This window comes from Hesperophylax consimilis, chromosome 9 (assembly GCF_061612785.1).
Source record: "Hesperophylax consimilis isolate HC1 chromosome 9, BYU_Hcon_1.0, whole genome shotgun sequence".
Taxonomy (NCBI): domain Eukaryota; kingdom Metazoa; phylum Arthropoda; class Insecta; order Trichoptera; family Limnephilidae; genus Hesperophylax; species Hesperophylax consimilis.
The window spans coordinates 4,700,339-4,719,575 of record NC_142844.1 but is presented as its reverse complement, the minus strand read 5'-3'; the positions used below and the strand labels follow the sequence as shown (position 1 = coordinate 4,719,575).

At 35.9% G+C, this 19,237-nt stretch overlaps 1 protein-coding gene across 1 annotated transcript in view; it reads left to right on the top strand.

Moving 5' to 3' along the window:
* LOC149420823 (acyl-CoA Delta-9 desaturase) overlaps positions 1-12,139 on the top strand; it is a 109,348-nt gene extending 97,209 nt beyond the window's left edge. The window contains exons 6-7 of the mRNA XM_089635569.1: positions 7,002-7,177; positions 8,652-12,139. Of these exons, the coding sequence (XP_089491695.1) occupies positions 7,002-7,177; positions 8,652-8,827 (352 nt within the window). The 3' untranslated portion in view covers positions 8,828-12,139. The remainder of the gene's footprint in view (positions 1-7,001; positions 7,178-8,651) is intronic.
* The last annotated feature ends 7,098 nt before the right edge of the window (positions 12,140-19,237 follow it).

Below are 19,237 nucleotides of genomic sequence, written 5' to 3'. Positions count from 1 at the left end.
CGCACCCATAGCTATGTCGCTAGCATCAACCATTATAGCTATTTTAGCATCGGTATTTGGGTGTGCGAGTAATGCTGCGTCAGCTAAGTGTTGTTTGCATTCCTTGAATGCGTCCGTCAGTTCTTGATTCCAAGTTATTTCCCTCTTGTCATTTTTCTTATAACCGGCAATGCAATCAAATAATTTAGTTTGAGTGTTGATAGCCTTAGGGAGGAATCTTCTATAATAATTCAACATGCCTAAAAAACGTCGCAAGTCTTTTGCTGTTTTAGGTAATGGAAAATTTATGACGGCATTCACCTTTTCTTTGATAGGCGACATTCCTTTTTGTGTAATTGTGTGTCCCAGGAAGTTGACTGTAGGTACGCCAAATTGGCATTTGTTAATATTGATTACTAGATCATATTTAGCAAGGCGTTTGAGTAATATTTCCAAGTGTTTTCTATGTTCTTCTTCATTTTTAGAAGCAATCAGGATGTCATCAAGGTATACGAAACAAAAGTCCAAATCTCTTGTCACAGCATACATAAAACGTTGAAAGCTTTGCGCTGCGTTTGATAAACCAAATTGCATGGATGTGAATTCGAATAATCCAAATGGTGTGATGATGGCAGTCTTCGGAATGTCTTCAGGTTCCACTGGTATTTGATGATAAGCCCTGGTCAAGTCAATTGTGCTGAATATGGTTGCATCTGCAAGTTTGTGTGCAAAATCATGAAGTTGAGGTATTGGAAATTTATCCGGGATCGTTTTAGCATTAAGACGACGATAATCGCCGCAAGGACGCCACTCGCCGTTGGGTTTTTTTACCATATGTAACGGGCTGGCCCAATTGCTTTTAGAAGGCCTGCAGATCCCTTGTTCCATCAGATATTTGAACTCTTTCTTCGCCGCTTCCAGTAGGGCTGGTGCTAGTCTGCGGGCTCGTTCGGTAACGGGTGGTCCTCGGGTTTCGATGCAGTGGGTCACTGAGTGTTTTTTGGCATCTGATGTCTTCATGATAGGTCTTTTTAAGTTTGGGAATTTGTTTAGAATATCACGGTATTTTTGCGATGAAGAAATTGTTGAAATACCGGATGTAGGTCCCTTATGAGTTATTCCTTTTATGACTAATCCTGTTGACTGGTCTGCGATTGTTGACTTTTTTAAATTCACCGTCAGGTTGAAATGATGAAGAAAGTCTGCACCTAGGATTGGTCTTGATACATCAGCCACAATAAATCGCCATTTTAGTGCTCGACGTAGGCCAAAATCGAGTTCTACAGTTCTTGTGCCATATGTCTTGATGGGATTTCCGTTGGCACCATATAGTGTAGCTGGACAGTTGTCAGAAGTGATGTTATTTTTGTTGTATGACGGGTTTCTAGGGATGACAGAAACGTCCGCCCCAGTGTCCACTAGGAATTTTTGTCTAGTTTGTAGATCATAAACAAAGAGACGACATGTGTTACTCGGAATCTCGCACGTCCCTACTGAGAGGTTGTCGTTGTCGTTTCTCGAATTTTTGTTTTTGAAATTACATGGTTGGTAACATCTGAAGGATTTTTCGCCATAACGTCTATGGAAATGACATAATCCATCAGGATTCCTCTTGGGTGATCTACCGCGAGACCTGGACCTCGGCCTTCCAGCGGGATTCTGTTGTGATGAATTGTTGTAAGAATTATTTCGACGTGGGTTCTGACTTTGTCGTCCACGGAAGTTTGTAAAGTTGTTATTTTGAGACATTTTTAAACGTGACACTTCATGTGTAAGGTCGGAAATTTGCTGTTGAAGTTGTAATAATATAGAATTTTCCATATTTTCCTTTTTTGAGGTACCCGGTTTATTTTGATGGTCTACAGCACTGCATTCGGATGACTGGTAGACGTCTATTATTTTATCAGCCGCCAACGCGAGCTGATTCGTGTCATTGTCGGTTAAAGCTGACAGGATTGCTTGGACGTGTTGCGAAAACGCTGCAACCAGAGTGTTCTCACTATAGCACTGTCCGCTAAAGCTGGTCCGGCGAGTTCCATCATGTGTCGGAGGAGTCCGGTTGGTTTCCGATCTTCCAGCTGGATTCCAGTAAGTAGTCGGGTGAGTCGTTTCTCAGACGAATCTTGCAGTCTGTCAATAAGTGCCGCTTTGAGGCTTAAATATTTGTCAGTTGCGGGTGGTTTTGTGACAATATCGCTAACGCATTGTAAAGTCTGAGAATCTAGCGCTGCAATAATTATGTTATATTTAGTAAAGTCGTCCTTAACACGTGAGTTAGTAAATTGCGCTTCCGCCTGTACTAGCCAAAGCGATATACTTTCTCTCCAGCATGGTGGTAACCTGACTGTTACATAATTGATATTTGAATCGGGATTAGTTCCGCTTGACGATTCCATGTTTTCGGTTTTCTTTGTATCCAGTTTATTCGTAGTTGGTTCAAATGTTTTCTTCAAGTTGGGAATTTCTTCATCCGATATCATTCTGACATTTTCGTAGTATTTAAATGGACAAGTTTAATGCATGTAAGGCTTAAGATTTAAATACGTATTTAAACAAAATGTAATTAGTTAACATAAGATTATCTTGAACCATTCACTATCAAGTAAAAAAATCAGAAAAACTTTAATACATATGTTTAGAACCATCTATGTATTTATGTTGATAATATTTGTAAATACTGCGTGGATAATCAAAGACGCAAACCAAAAATTTAAATGTCCACACCAATTAGTTTTCAAAGATTTCGAATAATAATGTTAAATCAATAATGTCAAATAATTAATAATATAATGAAATTCAAGAATCATACATGTTTTTGTTAAGATGTTTTTCAGATTCATGCACATTATTTAAAATTTGCTAATTAATTTCAGATTCATGCACATTATTTTAAAAATTATTTAAGGATTGTTAAAATTGCAAGAATTGTAAAATCATTAGAAATATTTGCAAAATATGAATTTATTTTTAAAAAACATTCAACGTTATTCATAAAATATTTTTTGGAACTGCATAAAATTATTAAAATCTTTTATATTATTATGTAGTTTCATGTTAATCAACTGTAGGTATAACTCTAATATTGTAGTTACAATATTCCAAAAGTTCTAGAAGATTTTTTTTATTCAAACATGTGCTGATTTGCAACATATTATTTAAAATTCATTATTATTTACGTCTAATCAATGCAACATATTATTTGAAATGCATTATTATTTACGTCAAATCAATGCAACATATTAACTTTAATTTTAAAAATGTGGAAATGAAGGATATGTAAAAACTGTTTAAACATTTACGTGACGTGAATATGATTTCTTCTTTCTTTCTGGAACTTGTAATCCCAGGATGACTCAGGAAAACTGGAATTCGCCAAGCAAATCGTCTTTCTGCATGTAGGCGGATGAAATGTGGTGGATGACGCAATCCGTCTTCCACTGGATGTAGCTGGTCGATCTTTCCTGGAATTAAGTTTAAAACGCACTTAATGCTCGAAGAAACAAGTATATTGTATGATTAGTTGGGACATTTTATTAAAAAAAGTTAAAAGACTTTAATCATTTGTAGGTATTTCGTTAAATTGACAACTCGTACTGCATATTAATGCTTGTAAACACCATGGTTTTGGGCTGCTGTTAATAGCAGGTCGCGCGATGCGCTTTATCTTAAACGATACTGAGAACATTTATTTTCGTTAATTATGAGAAAATAATAATAGTTAAAGTTACTTACGGAGGGGTACTCTATCTCAGGATTCTTGATTCCACGCTGTCTCGACTGGATGGCAGATGACAATAATGATAAATACGCGTAATTTAGAATGACAATAATGTTAATACGTGTGAAACGTCGGGTCACCAATTTAGGATTTCTTACTTATGTGTTTTGGGTAAAACAGATCCTAAAGGACTCTCAATATCAGAAGGTTGTTTTTAATGAAAGAATATTGAAATTCACTGAGTTTATTTGAACACATTGTTATACGCTACAATAAATTTTACATGGACGATTCTAGAATGTAGACGGTATTCTAAAAGGCACAACCAGTCGGGACAAAAGGGAAATCAAGAATAATTCGGTCGGCGCACTGACGGACCGTTGTGTTGAACACAGAATGTTGCCATAATAAGGAAATTAACTTAATAATTATTTTTTGCTGTTCGCTGGTAGGTCGCTGGTAGGTACCGTCTACAAATGCTTGAAATAACTAGCCGTATTTGGTGACCAGATCTGAATATCCAGGTTCAGAATTTAAACAATGCTTGAAATAACTAGCCGTATTTGGTGACCAGATCTGAAAATCCAGGTTTAGAATTTAAACAGTGCTTGAAATAACTAGCCGTATTTGGTGACCAGATCTGAATATCCAGGTTCAGAATTTAAACGTTGCTTGAAATAACTAGCCGTATTTGGTGACCAGATCTGAATATCCAGGTTCAGAATTTAAACAATGCTTGAAATAACTAGCCGTATTTGGTGACCAGATCTGAAAATCCAGGTTTAGAATTTAAACAGTGCTTGAAATAACTAGCCGTATTTGGTGACCAGATCTGAATATCCAGGTTCAGAATTTAAACGTTGCTTGAAATGACTAGCCGTATTTGGTGACCAGATCTGAATATCCAGGTTTAGAATTTAAACAATGCTTGAAATAACTAGCCGTATTTGGTGACCAGATCTGAATATCCAGGTTTAGAATTTAAACAATGCTTGAAATAACTAGCCGTATTTGGTGACCAGATCTGAATATCCAGGTTTAGAATTTAAACAATGCTTGAAATAACTAGCCGTATTTGGTGACCAGATCTGAATATCCAGGTTCAGAATTTAAACAATGCTTGAAATAACTAGCCGTATTTGGTGACCAGATCTGAATATCCAGGTTTAGAATTTAAACAATGCTTGAAATAACTAGCCGTATTTGGTGACCAGATCTGAATATCCAGGTTTAGAATTTAAACAATGCTTGAATTAACTAGCCGTATTTGGTGACCAGATCTGAATATCCAGGTTCAGAATTTAAACAATGCTTGAAATAACTAGCCGTATTTGGTGACCAGATCTGAATATTCAGGTTTAGAATTTAAACAATGCTTGAAATAACTAGCCGTATTTGGTGACCAGATCTGAATATCCAGGTTCAGAATTTAAACGTTGCTTGAAATGACTAGCCGTATTTGGTGACCAGATCTGAATATCCAGGTTCAGAATTTAAACGTTGCTTGAAATAACTAGCCGTATTTGGTGACCAGATCTGAATATCCAGGTTCAGAATTTAAACGTTGCTTGAAATGACTAGCCGTATTTGGTGACCAGATCTGAATATCCAGGTTCAGAATTTAAACGTTGCTTGAAATGACTAGCCGTATTTGGTGACCAGATCTGAATATCCAGGTACTTCCTCACCTTCCACTCCTTCCCTTAGCCATAAAACTTTCCCCAATTCAACATAAAAATTGTGTAGATATATCGGATGTAATGAAATGCATGATAATTAGACCCCAAAATACTTAATTATTCAGGGAAATAAACCCCTGAGTCATCAGTTGGAAATACCAACGACATTAAGTGAAATTTTAAACAATGCAATAATAGGAATTAGCAAATAATAATTTACGACAATTTACTCGGAAATCAATAAAGCCAGGATAATAAAAATAGAAAGTTATCACTTACGTCGTCTGTAAGTGGCTTCACCACAGTTTGATAATGCCGTCAGAAGGTGAAACAGCTGTCACGCGTAATAATAATTACAACTAGCAGAACTTGTTTATAAACACATTGTTTTTATAAATTTAATAATAATACTGTTAAAAATTTAAAAAAATTTCTAAATTGAAATGGAGTTCTACAAACTAAACTTAAAATCAAATAAATTTATTGCGAAGGTTCAAAGTACTGTACTGTAATATTATATTTAATAATACTTGGAAATATTTTAATAAATTTTTACGTGTTTAAGTATTGTTTGAAGTCAGATTAAAGCGATTAAAAAACCCACCTGGCAATTCTTATTCGAGTTTCGTTGTATACTTACGTATTGGCGCGCTTTACAATCACAATGGTATGGCATCATTCGTCTCATTTTTAACTATTATTATTTAGTGTGTAGGAAAGAGCGAAGATGGTTTTCGACACACTTGCTTATAAAAGCCCACACGGGACTTGAGACAGAATACGTGTGAAAGAGATGACAGTAGCGCGGCGTTGCCAAGTACTTTACCCCTATACTGGGGGCAGTAACGGAGTGTGGAAATTTTATTTATTTTTTGTTTTTAAAAGAAAAAAAATGTTACCGGACAGCAAAGTGCCCATAACATTTTTTACTCCAAATGTGCTAAGGAATAGCTGGTTAAAGTTTGTCGGGTACGTGCCGATACACTCTGTATATGTATGTAAAAGCCTTAATAGGCGTAAATAAATAAATAACCTAATTGACTGAGCATAGCGAAGTCCTGTTTTAACTCGACCATTTGGCATTTCATCCCTCTATAAATTTACTTGTTACATTCCGGTTTAAGATGGTGATCTTGTTGGATACCACCTTTTATCCCGCCAGAGTTCGCAAATTTGTGGTTCCAACTATGAGCTATCAAATCGGAATATTCCGGCCTGAAGAAAGTTTGAAAAAAGAATTCTTCGGACAAATTGCATAATTTCTTAATTTGAAATTAAAGATTTGTAACAAAAAACATTTATGGTTTAAAATTTAGTAAGTAGATATTTAAGTACCTACTTAAAAAATCGTATTATTTCAGAGGAAATTTTGGTTTTGATTTATTGAATAAGATAAAATTAGAAACACTCTTTTTTGAATGCAAGGTCTACTGTTCACAGAACTACTAGTCTAAGTATAATACTCTCGCATTAATCCGCCACCCCAAAAACTGGGCAATTTTTCAATAAGTGATTATATATATACTATGCATTCTTCTTTAATACAAAAATTTTATTATTTGTGTAATGTAAAGGCCCTAAAGATTTGTCTATAGTTTATTAATGGATATAATGTTGAATTGCAGGAATATTAGCCCGGTGGAGAACTTGGCAGTGGCCATAGCAGCGCTGGGAGAGGGCTGGCACAACTACCACCACGTGTTCCCGTGGGACTACAAGACCGCGGAGCTCGGAGACTATACCTTCAACATTACCACCGCCTTCATCGACTTCTTCGCCAAGATCGGATGGGCTTTTGACAGTCAGTAATTTCTAAATATACTACATATTATGTTTTAGTATAACATACTTTCGAAATATACTACATAGGTATTTGTTTACTTTTTATTTTTAAGAAAAACCTGAATAACATGACATTTTTTTAAATTTAACTTCTACCATCATTAATGTAATGTATGTGGTTTGGAAGAGTGACATAGGTGATGCAAGAATGAGAGCGCAAATGTGTGTGCCTAAGGTTTTAAGGCGACATTGCTACTCTGGGGTTATGAGCATCGACCATGTATTATCTAGACAGGACGTGTAAAAATTTAAATTCTATTTGCACACGGAAACAAAAAAATATTGGTTTAAGAAAATATTTATCAAAAAGAAAGTGCATTATCTCGCAGTAGAAAGATCGCAAGAAGCATTGCTTTTTACCTTTTATTGGTCTGCACAGAGCCAAATTTTCTTCCAGCAAGTTCCCACCAACATTCAATACACTATTTACAGCTTTGTGAAGATCATTTTTCAAACACGAATTTGGGACACTTAGCAATATTTTAGATACGGGCTCTCGCAAACTTATATAGATTGCTCTGAAGCGGCGTATCGTTTATAAAGTAACAATTGATAAAAAAATCTTACATTTTTATCTAATGTCACACAACAAATTACGACAACACTTTTGCCACAAAATGAACGCTCTTCGCTGATTTCGTTATATCAAGTTGTATTGTTAAGTTTATCTCTATATTTTGTGACGCAATACCTTTCAGGGTTGCTATTGGCTGATAAAATTAACAAGAGTTCCTTTTTGATTTCACGCATCTTGCCCATCGGGAAGTTCACCAAATAAATTATCTGTGACTGTCAAAATTAAATTTCAACTGACGCTTTCAACTAAATTTGCCAAACTAGAAGATTTCGTAAGTGTATCTAAGTCTTTTTTCTTTGAAAACACCTTTAGATTACCTCTTTCGTTTATTTCGGTTGTAGAAATAAATGCACTTTTTTGACAATTGACTCCCAAACGGAAGAATTTTTTTTTGAGCTTTTCTGGGAAAACATCAAATGACATAGACATGAAATATATCAATAATAACAAAAAATAAAGCCGTAGTTTTTATTATGATATTTGAGCAAAACTGTCTGAGGATTTTCTGATCCAATGTTCCAGAGGTTATGGTTGAAATGATCGAAAACTAGAAAGTAAAAAGATTACCGCTGTGCATGAATGTCTAATGAAAATTAATGTCAGAAGCGTACGCTGGCACCGAACGATCGATCAAGTAAAATTGTGGTAAAACACATAGAGGAACGATCGATCTATTTTTGCAAGTTTTGCACGACATCAATTCGGGACTGGAAGAAATAAACAGCACCTGCAGGAAAAGGATAAGAAAAGACATCTGAATTCTGTCTCCTTGGTCCTAGAGCACTCTAAATAAAATGAAATGAATCTACTGTCTTGAATAAATCAACTCAACAACTAATATGCCTTGTCTTTTCAGGAAAATCCGTATCAGGAGACATGATTGCCCGGCGCGCCGTGAAGCACGGCGACGGCAGCTTCGTCATCGACCACCACAACCCGGACATCACCGCCGTGTGGGGCTACGGCGACACAGACATCCCCAAGGAGGACATCATAGAGCTCGAGAGCATGGAGGACGCTCGCAAGGGCTAAACGAACACTCATCACTTATATAATATCCTACTGTTTATGGAACGGAGCGCCAACAGCCATACTGCCGATTATAATAATATTATTTGATCAATCTAGCTGATGTTGCACAATATATTATATTTTATTATACTTACTAAATCTGCTGCCTTTTATGTGAGGAATAACTATATTTATGTATGTGAAGAAATTCAATATTTACATGTGTGAATTTGGTGTTGTATTTTTTAAATTAAATTAAATTTAAATTTCAGTGCCGGCAACCCGGGCGTTTATTTATTATTATTTATGTACATACATGATTTGGTAAAATATTTGGTAAAACTTCTATTTTCTATTATAAATGATGATGATAGTCATATTTTTTTAAACATATTGTGTAGTTGTTGCTATTTGTAATGTTTTAGAATTTCCCCAGTAAGTCTATTCTGAAATAACAAAAGGAATATCTAACTATCTCATTAACCTCTAGAGGCCAAACCCCCGCTTCTGCAGTGTTGAAGAATCGTACCATTGTAATTGCAGTGTCGAACTTGTACATTCGTTTTGCCTTTGGATATTACCTCTACTAGGTTAGTTAAAGGCATTAATAAAAATTTCACCTTATCAAGTACGGGATTGTATACATGTTGGCTTTAACAAACAATTTAGTTTGCAGTTGTGTTTGGCCTAAAATTCAATGTGATAAAGTTATTTCTAATAGATTCTGTTGTTAGTTCAGAATATCTAATATTATTGTGCCTGTTATAATAAACTTGTTTGCCTTATTCCATTCAGTCTAAAAGTGGCCCGTGTTTAGAAAAGGCCACAAAAAATACACAAACGATACCCTCCTTTAGACGGTCAAAGTTGAATAGTTCACTCCAATCGGGAATGTGAACAAAGCACCACTATAAGGGGACCAAATGTTACTAAATCTTTTACTTATTCCGGTGTAAAAAGGATTTACTCGTTGCAGTGTATCGTGTTGTTTTCTCTAATCCTGAAATAGTTGAAGGATCTCGTTAATAATGGGAAATAACTTGCATTTGTTCGATTGTGAATTGTTTTCACAAATTAAGAGTATTATTTTTATAGGCATTCCATTTTATGGACAATGGAAAGTATTATTGAACTGGTATATTTATTAATCTGCCTATACATTCTATTTTTATGATGTCGAGAAGCTATCGAAGCCAATGAATCTATGTTTGCTTTATAATGTTTATATCGACGCATTAGCAATATGATTATTGGTGATTATTGCAAATGTCATGGGCCAGTATGTAAAACCGCATTTATCAGTACCTGATGAACCAAGCTATGTTATTTTTGGTTTCAAAGAAGTAGTCGGTCCTCCGATGTGTTTGGCGGTATCATTAGTTACCTATCTACCTCTTACCAGAAGTCAGTGGTCACTAAAGTCTTGGAAGTTTTCTGCAGACTCCTATTTTATTATAAGCTCCCGTCCGTGCCGACTGCTGTGCAGCTGAAACATGGACCGAGTCTCTTGTTATTTTATTACTTATTTCTTTTGTTTTTCATATTGGTGCCATTTTTGTCACAATGTTATGGTACATTCACTAGTTTAGTTACAAGTACATATTCTATGCATTGTTTTCTTTGTTATGTGCATACTTATAATTTGAAATATATAAGAAACTTATTTAAATTTCAGTTTTTATTATCTTAAAGATTTATTATTATTATTTTATTTGTTCATCATTCTGTGGTTTGACATTAAATTGAAGAAATCACTTTGTATGCACCACTAATGTTGATACATTTATCGTCTACCAGATTCACTCATATCAACCAATTGTTAGCTATAATATAAACTTAATTTTTATTGAAAACATCACATGACAGTTCAATAAATCAATTAATTAGTGGTTCACACAAAGTGATTTTTTTTCTTCATAATTTTTGTTTTAGTTGTATTAAAAGATAAGACAAGTCTTGTTTTTCAATCTTTGAATGTTTTAAATTTGTTTGGAATCCTTTATTTGTGCAGCGCTCCTGTTTTCTTAACTAACAAAAAATGTAAAATATGAAAAAGGAATGCTTTTATTGTCAAATTTTACACACGTTGATGATATAGCGCGTGTGCGAGACATACCTTAATATTGCGACGTTTAACAGACGACATGAATTATATTATAAATGTTGTAGATTGTCCCTAATAATTTAAAGTTAGCTTTCTTTGAAACACTACCAATGCAAGTAACTTAATCACGAGTGTCATAATCAATACATATTATTTAATAAAGGTTTGTTTATTATAAGTTTGAGTGTATTATGTAGTAATATTTTAATACCAAAGTTTCAACATGGAAGGAGTATGTATTCCTTAAGCCAGGGCCAAGCCGAGCACTATACATATTACATACTTGTACCTCGCTATTCTTACGGCTTTTCCCTATAAAGGCCTATTTAAATTTTAACTCAATAAATATGCGATCAGAAATGTTTCGACATACGTCCAGCAAATAAACTTACGAGACAATTTTATTAACTTACATACAATTAATTTCCATAAATTAAACCTGATTGCAACTTAATTTGAAGATTTTTACGCACTGCAAATAATCATTAAAAAAATATGACGTAAGTATTTTAACAATAACAAGTCGAGAACAAACTGTGTTCAATGACTAAATTAAATCTCCTGTGTCATAAATTGGACAAATTGATTGATTAATAACATATGCCAATAATCAAAGAAAACAACACACAGGAATCTTTAATAATTCTCCAATCCAAAATTATATGAAAACTTGTTTATTACTGTCTGTGTGTTGTATATATATTTTTTTGTTTTTAAAACTTAATCCTATGGAAATTATAGAAGTTTGTAAGGAAATAGATTTGGCATGGAATGACTGCCAACTTTCCAGGATCGTATTTCTGCTATAAAGCGATGTATAGTGTATGATTGCTCCAGGTGTCCACTGTGCTCCTGTCACGCTGGTTGGATAACCCTGATTAAAAATATGTTTTAAAATTACATACTCTATAAATTGAATGCTTTTTATTCTTAATTTTAAGCTGTGATGCTTTATATATTTTTTTAGATTGATTAGATTACTTTTGAAAACCCAACATGTTACAAAAGGTTACTTAAGTCTTTTGAGCTCAGATTTGATAGAATAGTCGTACAATGTCTTAACATTGAATTAAATTATAACTTTTGTCTCAAAATATATTTACAGTTTAAGTTGTATTTTGGGAAAGTCCCGTCTTGGAACAAGAATTTTGAAACCCCCTGTTCAGTACTAAGAAGATTTTTTTATAACTGTGTTATTGTAATAAAATTAATAAATGAATGTTCTAAAATGATGTGTTTATTTTGAAAAATGCCCAACTCATATATTTTTTCTAAAGTGGAATCTTTATATTCGTTTGCACCTATATTTGTGACCTCACTCAACTCCAAGACTCAGTTAGCTCGACCAGCTGAAGAACTGTTCGAGCTTCGTAAAGAACAATACGCCGAAACAATAGAGAAAATTTCCTCCGTTGAGAAAGGTTTAATTAAAGAATCCATACCATTGACATGAACTTTTTACCCGTGGCTGACAAACATATATGTGATTTCGAAAGCAAGCCCATGGTGTGGCTGACACAAACTTGTGTGATCGAATGGCACCCAAGATTCAAATCAAATTCTTGCAGAATATTTAGGTCAAATGGTGCTAAACCCGGGTTTAAAATGCTTTTTCTTTATGCCAATATTCAAGGAGAAATATCTTTACTCCTTCCAGATATATGAAAAAACAATGTCCCCAATTTTTGGCGACTTGGAGGGGATGTCCCGCCATTTGGTCACTAACCCTTCAGTACAATTATCACATTTGTTCAGTTTGCAATGTTTTCTGTGTATTTCAAATGCTATATTTGTTTTAGAAACTGGATAAAATTATCTTTCCGGTGTATGTATTTTAAATAAACATGACCATTTCTAAATAGTAAAATTGTAATATTAAACATGAAAAATTTTGTCAAAAACGCTAACCACATTTTTTACTCCAATCATAGAAAAATTGAGAGAACTCCATATTTCGAAAACACTTTCGTTTTGTTTGGGGAATTTGTAAGAAAACTGTACCTTCACTTTTATCTCCTTCATATAATAAAAAATAACAAATAAGTTAAACCGATTGTTACGATAGCGGGGCAAAATATGAATTATTCATGTTGGCTATTTTTAATATTTTATTAATGGATTACAGTACAAATATTTTAAACAAACTGGAAAGAATTATTATTTCTCAATGTCAAAATTTTTTTGTATTTTCGCTTGATAGAAAAAAAGCTAAAAATACTTTTATAAAATATGGACTCCCGGTCATATACGACCCTCAAACTCTGGAGTGGTTAAGTATACTTGCCATACTTTCCAGAGTAGAAGATACTCTACTCTCAGTATCGCCCTGGTTTAAGACCACCATTCAGAATTGAAACATTGCTTAAATGGCTTTCGCCGTGTTCGGTGACCAGATCTGAATAGCATTAACATTTTGGTAGGCGGGTGTGGGTATCGCCGCCCTGGAAACCATTTATTGGATGACCAACACCTCTGCCATAGGTTGCCCCAAGTGGTTCACTACGTTTGGTAACTTAGCAGTTTTTTTTCTTCATGGTTAATGGTTCATGTTTGTCCGGGTCTTGGTGGCGGGTGCGTCAGCCCACCTTCTGTGTCGCAGGCCGGATTGGGAGATGTCGGTTAAGGGAGACCCTTTACAACCGGTTACCGCTGTCCGGGCCGTTCGGTAGTGCGGGGGCCCAACTCACAGAATCACCACTGGTGGACTGCCCCATTAACGAGTGTAAAAACCCCGCCGCTGCTGTTGTGCCGGCTTGTGACCGGAGAGGTCCCGCGCGGGGGTTGTTCCGGTTTGGAGCGCATTTTCTGACTTCTCCAGCCGGACTCTCCCAGCTCATCACCTTGCACCGCAATGGGTGGATTGGATTCAAACGCCCATCACTCCAGGATACACTAATCCTCAGCTTCCTCTCATACCCTTTCCTTCACAGGACTTCCTTTCCTGTCCTTAACTTTAAAAAAAGGAATAATATCCTGAATAAGAAACATACAACAATTAAGTCTTTACAGCGGCGAGTAGGAGTCCTCAGTGCGGGCTAAAACTGTTAGTGAATTTCGCCAAAATACGCAGCCCGCACACAGATTTAAATTCCGTTCACCATCACCTTCTCACATAACATCTCAACCCTCTTTTCCTTTCCGAAACGCTGATAGCCGAGCGTTTAGAGGCCTCCCATCTGGGCTGCCCGGGCTTCAGCCTTGCAGGCAAGTTCAGACCCAAAGGAGGTGTATGTCTCTATAGCCGAGCTGACATCAACTGTATGCGACTGTTGAATCTGGAAAACTCCAGATTTGATGTAATGTGGGAACTCGTCAACCTTGCCAAGACTCCACGCATTTTTGTACCGCTCTCCGAAACTCAGTGAATCAGACACACATCTGAGCGATACTATTGATGATCTCTTGCTCTGCTACACTTCGGCCGAGTTTGTTGTTCTGGGGGACTTAAATGTTCATAACGAACCATGGTTGAAGTTCTCCGGTTCAACAGACTCGGCTGGACGACAGGCGGAATCCTTCACCCTTTGCCATGAATTGGAGCTAATGGCTCCAGACTCACCGCTTTATTCTGTTAGACCTGATTCTAACCACACGCATACAGGATTGGAATCACAGCGCCTTTAGGATCGTCCGACCACTGCCTGGTCATGACATCGATCCCCGTTAACTTCAGACTGCCAAAAGACTGAAGAGAAAAATTTGGCACTATAGGTCAAAAGATTGGTTTGGTCTGTGGGCAAATTTTAAAGCTTTCATTGTCAGCTATTTGTTTTCAGATTTCGGATCCTTACAGATGCGCCCAGGAAATTGGTGAAGTCATCACATCCGCAATGGATGGCTTCATACAATCCTCTGTTAAAGAAATTGTTGTGGGCTCAAAGCCGTGGTTCAGTCGACAATGCTCCGAAGCAGTTTGATGTAGAAACGCGGCATACCGAGCCTACAACACGTTTCAAACTTCGGAAAACAGATCAGATATTATATCAAAATGGCAAAGGAATGCAAGATAATCGTAAATAGGTAAACATTTGAGCACGACCTGCAGATCAGCAAAAAGCTGGCTGCCTGCCCGCATGGCAGCAGAGCGTTCTGGTCATTTGCGGGCTCAATAGGTCGCAATTTATGCAAATCCTGTCTACCACCTCTTAAAAAAGCTGAGGATCCGGCATCGGGATGTAATCCCATACATCCCGATGCGTCTCACGGGGGCTCGATGTTATTAAAGCTAACGGGCTTGACGGAATACCTGCCCTGATATTGTAGAGGTGCGCTGCAGAAATAGCTCCAATTTTGACGAAGCTTTTCAAAATGTCCCTGAAATCTGGCTCTGTACCATCTAGTTGAAAAAAAAGCGGTCATTCAACCTATTCCAAAGAAGGGTGACCGCTGCAATCTGGCCAACTACCGCCCCATAGCGATCGCATCTATTCTATCCATGGTGATGGAACATGTGATCAACGATAAACTGCTCACATACCCCGAGAAAAACAAAATCATTAACAACCGTCAATACCGATTCAGGCGGAACCGCTCGTGCGGTGATGTTTTCGCGTATGTGACGCATGTTTGGGGGCGGTGCCTGGAATGTTGACATTTACATGGTTGACATTTGTCACATGAGAACGGGTTGCTTCTACGACTCGTTCTTGAGTTATGCTAAGTGATTTGCCAGCCTCTTTATTTCCTCCATCCTACAACATGGGTCTCTTGAAGATCCATGTTCACTTCTTCCTCTCCTCAAAAAGACCCTCCATACAGCATCTGTAACGGACGTAGTTGACCATATTATTTAATTTCATAAAAATTGTTTACTTTTATAAAATGTCCCTACTCCACGCCACTGGCAAAATCACCACTCCCCGCCACTGGTCATTTTGTCCAGTTTTCGGCCCAAGCGGCTTGAAAACTTTGACTCCGAATGGCTTCGATACCACATCGCCGGCTTACCTGCCGCGTGGATCAATGTCCAGCATTTTTTCTATGTAAATTTTACATAGAAAAATCAATTTTTAAACATTGCAAATATGTATATTTTACTTGTTCATCCCCTCGGCGGTAGTCAAATAAACACTATTTTCGATATACTACCGCTGAGGAGATATTAAAAAAGCTGTTTTTCAACCATATGTAAACCCATTTTTGAACAATATTTTTTACCCTTTTTGCGTGTACAAAAATCCAGGAACCTCGTAGCATAGTGAATCTTATCTCTTTCTGAGCGCTATGTTACGGGGGACCTCGGAAAAATACTAACTTAACATGTTTTACAAATTTGATCGCTTGAGATCATTTTTACACATTTATTTTACAAACATTTCTTATTTTTTGTCGTATCAAGATACGACAAAAAATAAGAAATGAAATAAAATAAAATAAAATAAATAAAATTTTTGTCAAGACAAACAAAAAATCTAGTTGTCAAGATACACATTCCTATAACTCCTATGCATTTAAACTATGTAATTGTCATTCATGTAAGCGCTCAAAATCTTTTCTAACTCTCAAATTTAAGCGACTACTATCACCAGTACTACCGACAAGATGAATATGCAACAGTTTGTCGGAGGCTATAAACTCATTGTTGGCGCGGGTACAACCCCCCACCACTTTTGGGCTCCTAGCCCAATGTCGGGCGCGAGTCAGGCTAATTAAATATAAGCAGCCCCATAATTCAAAATAAATCAGTTCATCTTTACCACCAAAACCAAGCGTTTTATTTATCAACAAGTGACTCCTGCTCAACATCTGCCTCACCTCGCCAAGTCTGCTGCTCCAAGATCTTCTGGTGTTACCTCTTCGAGACCAGCCGGCCCTCCTTTGGAAAACCGCAAACACCAGAAGCGAGCAGAGATGAAAGCACACCCAGTGCCCACCATTCACCAAGCCTGGGTGCGGGAGGCAGATTTCATCACCAATATTACTACTATCATCATCATCGGCCGTAAAGGAGCATTCTCATCGGTTGAAGACACGGTTTGGACCCGGCGCCTAAATCTACAGTCTTGTGCGGACTCCCGTCCAGTACAGCATCCCCAGAGATGATATAGGCCCTAAGGGAAATCATTTTCCTCAGGGCCTCCTGTGTAAAATCCTGAGTTAATGTAAAAAAAAGCCAGGTACCTTCTTATTCCCCATCTCCTTCCCCTCCCGACTACCTTCAGCCTCACAAAACCCCAATTTGGGATGCCATAGTCTCACTCGCTGCAGACGATTGGGAGCAGTTGGGACTCTTGTGCGGTATTCACATAAAAAAGTATAATAGATCTGGTTTCGGTTTTGTTTAGGTACTTATATAATTTTATATTTTGTCTATCACAAACTTACATGTTTATGTTATTGTAATAAATAAAAAAATCATATCATATCTTCCCGATATCCGATCGAACTGAAACTCGACAGATAGACTCCTTGTCTATGACAGTGCATTCTATCAACTTTTGATGGCAAATTACGCTTACAAACGTGGACATATGCGCATTTATCTCAAATTGGATGACATTACAGCAGTTAATCTTTTTCTTCTTAAATAAAAATGTTAATGTTCGTTAGCTCAAAATCTTAAATCTCCGAAAATTCACCGATTACTTTTGATTAAATTTTGACTCAACGTATTCGAATACACGTGTGTTTTTATGTACCTGTATTATGTAGATGTCACACGTGACAAAATAAAAACATAACCAGCCCATTTGATACTACAAGATGAACTCAATATAATTTCCTAAAAAATAATATACCTCAATAATTGGGAATGCCATATTCCCACTGGTTCCAGACGGTTGGGAGAGGTTGATGTTATCACAAAACTGCGTTTAATAAATTACCAGTTATTATTAAGCCTTAACTAAGTAATAAACTAACTTTTAACTAAATAATTATTAATAAGGAAGTTCTTCCAATTTCCAGAATGCAACATTTTTTGCATTGCAAAATTAACTTTTACTTTTAAAAGTTTTCTTAAATTTAATTCATAAGTAATTGCACGCACGCATCGTAAACTTTTGTTGCATGAAAGATGGAGCACGTCTAATTTATTAGTAATTTTACAAATGTGTTGATGATAAAAACCGTAATTGTCGTATAGGTGAACTTTCCGCGACCCACCGTAAACCGGCTCGCTACCCAATATTGAGAACCCCTGTCTTAGAAAGCTATAATATGCAGAAATGGCAGCTAATGTGGATATGTGGAAAGTATCAAATTTGAGCCCAAAAAATTAATATTTACTTTTTTCAACCGTCTAGCGGCGATTTTTTTATTGATTGGTTAAATAATGTTATACAATCTTTCTTCACTCCATTTTATATAAATAATAATAATTATAATGAATACATTAATTATTTCCGTTTGATGAATCAGTTGCATCTAAGAATGCTGTCTGACAAGATAATTATGTCAGACTTGGTTGTATTACACAGAGTCATTATCAACTTTGTTGACAGCCCTGCCATCGTTGCCACTATTAAATTCCATTTACCAACTAGGAACACAACACAATATGAAACATTCTTCTACAATGCATACACCATAACCAACTATCAGACACACTCACTAACCAATAAGATGCATGATCTAGGTAACAAGTTTGGCGGTACTATTGATTATTTACTGACACCATTTATAGAATTAAGGCGAAGCTTAGTGCCAAATCACTATTTCGATTAATCTTTATAACGAATTGGTGTACATTATGAATACCAAAAAATTAGCTTTGGATAAATTGAAGGTTTTCATATCGTTTCGCTTGAGTAGAATACAAATAAAAAAATAATTTACTCAATAAAAAATATAAATGTAAACTACCAATAAAAATATTTTTTCAATAGAAATCTTCGAACGCATAAATGAAACAATTAAAAAAATACAGTATTATAGCTAAGATTATCTGTGACAGTTTCACTCGATTAACTTTTTTGCTTTCTTATAAAATTATTTACAAAATAAATAAAAACCAGTTTTGTGCTTGAAATCGAACGTTTCTAGACTCCGTTTGTCAAGCGATTTTAATGCCTATTACCTAAAATATAAGGTATACCAAGAATATACACATTTTTGGCTTGTATTTTCCTCTTAAGCGTAATCTATTCCTCCAATTTGTTGAATTATACAAATTATAGTAGCGTTGGTAATATACTTTTTGTGATTTGTTTTATATATTTATATCTATTATTGTTCTAGTTTCTATTTTATTTTATGTTACTGTTACATGTTTAACTAATATTTTTTTTCATATTTAGTTAATCAGTTTAACGCGTTATTTCATACTTTAAGAGATTTGTGTTTAATTTTCGATAGCTGTTTATGTATATTCTGTTTTTATAATCCAG